Genomic DNA, 7,500 nt, shown 5'->3' on the forward strand with positions numbered 1-7,500 from the left:
TGTGTGTGTATATGTTTGTCCCCACAGTATCGCTTGACAACCAATGCTGGTGTGTTTACGTCTCCATAACTTGGTGGTTCGACAAAAGAGACCGATAGAATAAGCACTAGCTTCCAAAGAATAAGTCCTGGGGGTTGATTTGCTCGACTAAAGGTGGTGCTCCAGCATGGCCGCACTCAAATGACTGAAACAAGTAAAAGAGTAATATTAAACTGGTATTTGAAACATGAATTCCTATGAAATTTTGAGAGAAGGTTTTCATTTATATCAAATTAAAACAAGAAGTTTGTATCATAGAACTAGGAGTGGTGGTCTCAAGTGGATTGGTATGAAAAGAGTAAGGAGTAACAACTCATATTTAGTGAGAGTAAGTGTGATTGAAATGGAGTAAAATGGGAGTACAAGACCACGAATGTGTATGTATGTATAACGAGTGTATATGAATATATGTACATGTAAGTGTATGTATATATTTATACAGTTGTGTTTGTGTATATGTGAATGTATGTTGATGTGAGTGTGTATACGTGTACATTTGAGTATGTGAGTGTATATGAATATGCATGTGGAGGCACAATGGCCTAGTGGTTAGGGCAGCAAACTCGCGGTTGTAGGATCGCGGTTTCGATTCCCAGACTGGGCGTTGTGAGTGTTTATTGCTGTACATTTTCGCTACAACTTTCTTTCACTCTTTCTTCTGTTGGCCTGCTCACTTAGCCAGCGGAGTGGCGTCATTTGAAGGCTAAAACAATGTGAAGCGCATTGTGACCAGCGATGTGTAGCAACATCTGATAGCCTGATCGGTCACGGTGATCATGGTGATGAATATACGTACATGTAAGTGTATGTGTATATTTATACAGTTGTGTTTGTGTATATGTGAATGTATGTTGATGCGAGTGTGTGAGTGTGTATACGTGTACATTTGTGTATGTGAGTGTATATGTGTGTATGAAATTGTGAGAGTGGGTGGCAGTGAATGTGACAATGTGCCTGGGTGTGTCTGTGCGTCTTATTAAAATACCTGTTTTGCAAAGTGGGTCAGAAAGTGATTAACTACAGTTACCTGGTCAATGAGGATGTCAGCAAATGGACTTCCGTTCTTCCTCATCAAACTACAAGTATCATATTCCTAGGTAAATGAAAAAAACACATTTAAGAAACAGACTTTAAAACTATCAGTTCTTCAAATATTTCATGATTAAACCTGGTTGTTTACTGACATGTTGCTCTCCTCAAGTTATGTACACCTCTGTGGATTGTGTGTGTGTGTGTGTGTGTGTGTGTGCACGCATGTGTGTCAATGTTCTATTAAATGTAAGATCACAATTCGTAGTTCAGCAACAATCAGTGACATCATCATTTGCAGTTCAGCAACAATCAGCGACATCATCATTTGCAGTTCAGCAACAATCAGTGACATCATCATTTGCAGTTCAGCAACAATCAGTGACATCATCATTTGCAGTTCAGCAACAATCAGTGATATCATCATTTGCAGTTCAGCAACAATCAGTGACATCATCATTTGTAGTTCAGCAACAATCAGCGACATCATCATTTGTAGTTCAGCAACAATCAGTGACATCATCATTTGTAGTTCAGCAACAATCAGTGACATCATCATTTGCAGTTCAGCAACAATCAGTGACATCATCATTTGCTATTTAGCAACAATCAGTGACATCATCATTTGTAGTTCTGCAACAATCAGTGACATCATCATTTGCTATTTAGCAACAATCAGTGACATCATCATTTGTAGTTCTGCAACAATCAGTGACATCATCATTTGCTATTTAGCAACAATCAGTGACATCATCATTTGCTATTTAGCAACAATCAGTGATGTCAACATTTGTACATCAGCATTGTACTTCAGCAACAATCAGTGATGTCATTTCTCTTTTTTTTGTGACGTCATCATTTGCTGAACTGCACATGATGATGTCACTGATTGTTGCTGAACAGCAAATGATGACGTCACTGATTCTTGCTGAACTGCAAATGATGATGTCACTGGTTGTTGCTGAGTTGCAAACGATCATCATTTGCAGTGATGTCATCAATGACATCATCGTTGTGTAGGAAGTCGGGGACAAGAAACAGGAAGAAAGAGAGAGAGGAAGTTGAAGCGAAAAAGTACAACAGGGGTCGCCACCATGCCTTGCCGGAGCCTCGTGAAACTTTAGGTGTTTTCGCTCAATAAACACACACAACGCCCGGTCAGGGAATCGAAACCGCGATTCTCCGACCGCGAGTTCGCTGCCCTAACCACTGGGCCATTGTGCCTCCTACTGTTGCTGTTGAGGGAACGGTCTTCATCCCAGAGCTCGCAAGATGGGAGAAGTCCGAAACGTGGTCCTTTGTTATTCGTAAGACCTGCAGAAGAGAAAGCAGGTCAACCCCCGACATCGAGAGCATCGATGGTTGGATGAATGCACATCCAGGTTCAGCGGTTGCATAGGAAGTCAGGGACAAGGAACAGGAAGAAAGAGTGAGAAAAAGTTGGGGCAAAAGAGTACAACAGGGGTCGCCACCACCCCCTACCAGAGCCTCGTGGAGCTTTAGGTGCTTTGCTCAATAAACACACACGCCAGCGCCGCCTTGACTAGCTTCTGTGCCGGTGGCACGTAAAAAGCACCCACTACACTCACAGAGTGGTTGGCGTTAGGAAGGGCATCAAGCTGTAGAAACATTGCCAGATCAGACTGGAGCCTGGTGCAGCCTCCTGGCTTCCCAGACCCTGGTCGAACCGTCCAACCCATGCTAGCATGGAAAATGGAGGTTAAACGATGATGATGATGATATATATATATATAAATATATATATATATACGTGGTGATTATGACGATAATGGTGATGATGATGATGGTTTAGGCGTTAGGAAGGGCATCCAGCTGTAGAAACTCTGCCAGATCAGACTGGAGCCTGGTGCAGCCTCCTGGCTTCCCAGACCCTGGTCGAACCGTCCAACCCATGCTAGCATGGAAAATGGAGGTTAAACGATGATGATGATGATATATATATATATAAATATATATATATATACGTGGTGATTATGACGATAATGGTGATGATGATGATGGTTTAGGCGTTAGGAAGGGCATCCAGCTGTAGAAACTCTGCCAGATCAGACTGGAGCCTGGTGCAGCCTCCTGGCTTCCCAGACCCTGGTCGAACCGTCCAACCCATGCTAGCATGGAAAATGGAGGTTAAACGATGATGATGATGATATATATATATATAATATATATATAATACGTGGTGATTATGACGATAATGGTGATGATGATGATGATGGTTTAGGCGTTAGGAAGGGCATCCAGCTGTAGAAACTCTGCCAGATCAGACTGGAGCCTGGTGCAGCCGCCTGGCTTCCCAGACCCTGGTCGAACCGTCCAACCCATGCTAGCATGGAAAATGGAGGTTAAACGATGATGATGATGATATATATATATATATAATATATATATATATACGTGGTGATTATGACGATAATGGTGATGATGATGATGATGGTTTAGGCGTTAGGAGGGCATCCAGCTGTAGAAACTCTGCCAGATCAGACTGGAGCCTGGTGCAGCCTCCTGGCTTCCCAGACCCTGGTCGAACCGTCCAACCCATGCTAGCATGGAAAATGGAGGTTAAACGATGATGATGATGATATATATATATATAAATATATATATATATACGTGGTGATTATGACGATAATGGTGATGATGATGATGATGGTTTAGGCGTTAGGAAGGGCATCCAGCTGTAGAAACTCTGCCAGATCAGACTGGAGCCTGGTGCAGCCGCCTGGCTTCCCAGACCCTGGTCGAACCGTCCAACCCATGCTAGCATGGAAAATGGAGGTTAAACGATGATGATGATGATATATATATATATAAATATATATATATATACGTGGTGATTATGACGATAATGGTGATGATGATGATGATGGTTTAGGCGTTAGGAAGGGCATCCAGCTGTAGAAACTCTGCCAGATCAGACTGGAGCCTGGTGCAGCCGCCTGGCTTCCCAGACCCCCGGTCGAACCGTCCAACTCGTGCTAGCACGGAAAACGGACGTTAAACGATGATGATGATGAACGCCCGGTCTGGGAATTGAAACTGCGATGCTCCCACCATGAGTCAGCTGCCTTAACTATTGGGCCATTGCCCCTCCACTGCTGCTGCTGCTGCTGATGATGATGATGATGATAAAATTTCTTACTACTTACATGCCAATCATCTTCATTTTCACCCAAATGTTCCTTAAAGGCCTCTTTGCTCAAGTGAGAAAGAATTGGGTTAGAGACTGGGGACAAGGCACTCACAGACTTATACTTTGTTGGATTCTTTAAGGCGATTGTCAAGGCACCATGTCCACCCATGCTGCAACATAAAGAAGAAACAAAAATCCCTTGCGCAAAAAAACAGGTATAGATTAGTGATAGCAGAGGCACCTGGCCATAAAAATACGACCTCAACTTTCTTAGATCTCAGCTGTACTAATGTGGAAGAACAAATGCTTAACAAAACGAATTAACAAATGAACAATATAGGCGCAGGAGGGGCTGTGTGGTAAGTAGCTTGCTTACCAACCACATGGTTCTGGGTTCAGTCCCACTGCGTGGCACCTTGGGCAAGTGTCTTCTACTATAGCCTCGGGCCAACCAAAGCCTTGTGAGTGGATTTGGTAGACAGAAACTGAAAGAAGCCCGTCGTATATATATATATATATATATATATATAAATATATATATATATATGTAGGTCCCGGTTGAGTCGGGGTTAACCACAGTAAATAAGGTACTCAATACATAGCAGAGTAAATTAATTTATTTTATAGAAGGAGCTTCTACAGGACTAGAACTGTTTCATTTGAATGAAACAGTTCTAGTCCTGTAGAAGCTCCTTCGATAAAATATATATATATATATATGTATATATATAGGTATGTGTGTGTATGTGTTTGTGTGTCTGTGTTTGTCCCCTTAGCACTGCTTGACAACCGATGCTGGTGTGTTTATGTCCCCGTCACTTAGCGGTTAAGGGGATAATTAGAAGGTAATTATAGGTGCAGGTGTGGTTGAGTGGTAAGAAGTTTGCTTCCCAGCCCCCATGGTTCCAAACATGTGGGGCCAGGTTCAATCCTTCTGACTTCTAAAACAGCCCTGGGCCAACCAAATCCATGTGAGTAAGGAACACAGAGAAGCTGAAAGATACCTATTTCTTTACTACCCACAAGGGGCTAAACATAGAGGGAACAAACAAGGACAGACATAGGTATTAAGTCGATTACATCGACCCCAGTGTGTAACTGGTACTTAATTTAGCGACCCCCGAAAGGATGTCTTCTACTATAGCCTCAGGGAGATCAAACCCTTGAGTGGATTTGGGAGACAGAAACTAAACGAAGCCCATTGTATATATGTTTGTTGTTTCTTTACTGCCCACAAGGGGCTAGAAACGGAGGGGAGAAACAAGGACAGACAAACGGATTAAGTTGATTAACTGGTACTTAATTTATCGACCCCGAAAGGATGAAAGGCAAAGTCGACCTTGGTGGAATTTGAACTCAGAACGTAACGGCAGACGAAATACCTATTTCTTTACTACCCACAAGAGGCTACACACAGAGGGGACAAACAAGGACAGACAAACGGATTAAGTTGATTATAATGACCCCAGTGTGTAACTGGTACTTATTTAATCGACCCCAAAAGGATGAAAGGCAAAGTTGACCTCGCGGAATTTGAACTCAAAATTTAACGGCAGACGAAATACTGCTAAGCATTTCACTCAGCGTGCTAACGATTTTGCCAGCACGCCGCCTTCAATATATTATATGTATGTTTGTGTATATGTACATGTATGTGTGTGTCCGTGTGTCCATCCTCATTTTGACGTTGTGCGATAGTTGTAAGTGAGTATCCCTGTCATACAAGCAGTGATATTCAGTTCCAATCATCATCATTATCATCATCGTTTAATGTCCGCTTTCCATGCTAGCATGGGTTGGACGGTTCAACTGGGGTCTGGGAAGCCCGAAGGCTGCACCAGGCCCAGTCATCATCTGGCGGTGTTTTCTACAGCTGGAATGCCCTTCCTAACGCCAACCACTCCGTGAGTGTAGTGAGTGCTTTTTTATGAAAAAACATGTCGGGCCATGGGAAAACATTACGTTACCTGGAGGGTGAGGAACCGGATGGGAACACAACTGCTAAACAGTACAGCTACCTTGTCGAACACCCTAAAAAGTTGTGTATGGCATAACAACTCAGCAGAAATATGCATGGAAGGTACATAGAGCTGATTGCATTCAGATATTGAGGAATGACTCATCCCCTGCCCTTTATAGAGCAACAAGGGTACCTCAGGTTCTTTTTAAAAACCCATATATTTCCCTGGTTGCATTTCGCACCAGCACCACCAGCACCACCAGCACTACCACCAGCACTACCACCACCACCACCACCACCACCAGCACTACCATCACCACCACCATCACCACCACCACACTACCACCAGCACTACCATCAGCACACCACCAGCACTACCATCACCACTACCATCACCACCACACCACCACCAGCACCACAACCACCACCACCACCACCACCACCCCACCACCATTCACCACCACCACACTCACCATCACCACCACCACCACCACCATCACCACCACCACTACCACCCCACTACCACTACCCCACCACCATCACCACACCACCCACCACCACCACCAACCACCATCACCACCACCACCACCACCAGCACCATCAGCACCACCCACCACCACCACCACCACCAACCACCACCAACCACCATCAGCCAACCACCACCACCACACACCACCACCACCACCACCACCCCACCACCAACCCACCACCCACCACCACCCACCACCCACCACCACCATCACCACCACCACCACCCCACAGCCACCATCAGCAACCACCACCACCACACCACCACCACCACCACCACCACCACCACACCACCACCACCACCACCATCACCACCACCACCACCACCATCACCACCACCACTACCACCACCACTACCAATACCACCACCATCACCACCACCACACCACCACCACCACCACCATCACCACCACCACCACCACCAGCACCATCAGCACACCACCACCACCACCACCACACCACCACCACCACCATCAGCACCACCACCACCATCACCACCACCACCCACCACCACCATCAACCACCACCACCAACCACCAGAGCACCAATCAGCACCACCACACCACCACCACCACCACCACCATCACCACCAGCACCATCAGCACCACCACCAGCACCACTACCACCACCACCACCATCAGCACCACCACCACCACCACCAGCACCATCAGCACCACCAACTACCACCACCACACCATCACCACCAGCACCATCACCACCACCACCATCACCACACCACCACCACCACCACCCCACCACCACCACCATCACCACCACCACCACACCAGCACCA

The 7,500-nt window shown here is 45.5% G+C and overlaps 1 protein-coding gene across 1 annotated transcript in view; it reads right to left on the reverse strand.

Moving 5' to 3' along the window:
• LOC115225663 (S-formylglutathione hydrolase-like) overlaps positions 1-7,500 on the reverse strand; it is a 30,702-nt gene that overhangs the window by 6,091 nt on the left and 17,111 nt on the right. Inside the window, 2 exon segments of the mRNA XM_036514534.1 lie at positions 1,067-1,132; positions 4,236-4,389. Coding sequence (XP_036370427.1) covers positions 1,067-1,132; positions 4,236-4,389 — 220 coding nt within the window.

Source organism: Octopus sinensis, linkage group LG28 (genome assembly GCF_006345805.1).
Source record: "Octopus sinensis linkage group LG28, ASM634580v1, whole genome shotgun sequence".
Taxonomy (NCBI): Eukaryota; Metazoa; Mollusca; class Cephalopoda; order Octopoda; family Octopodidae; genus Octopus; species Octopus sinensis.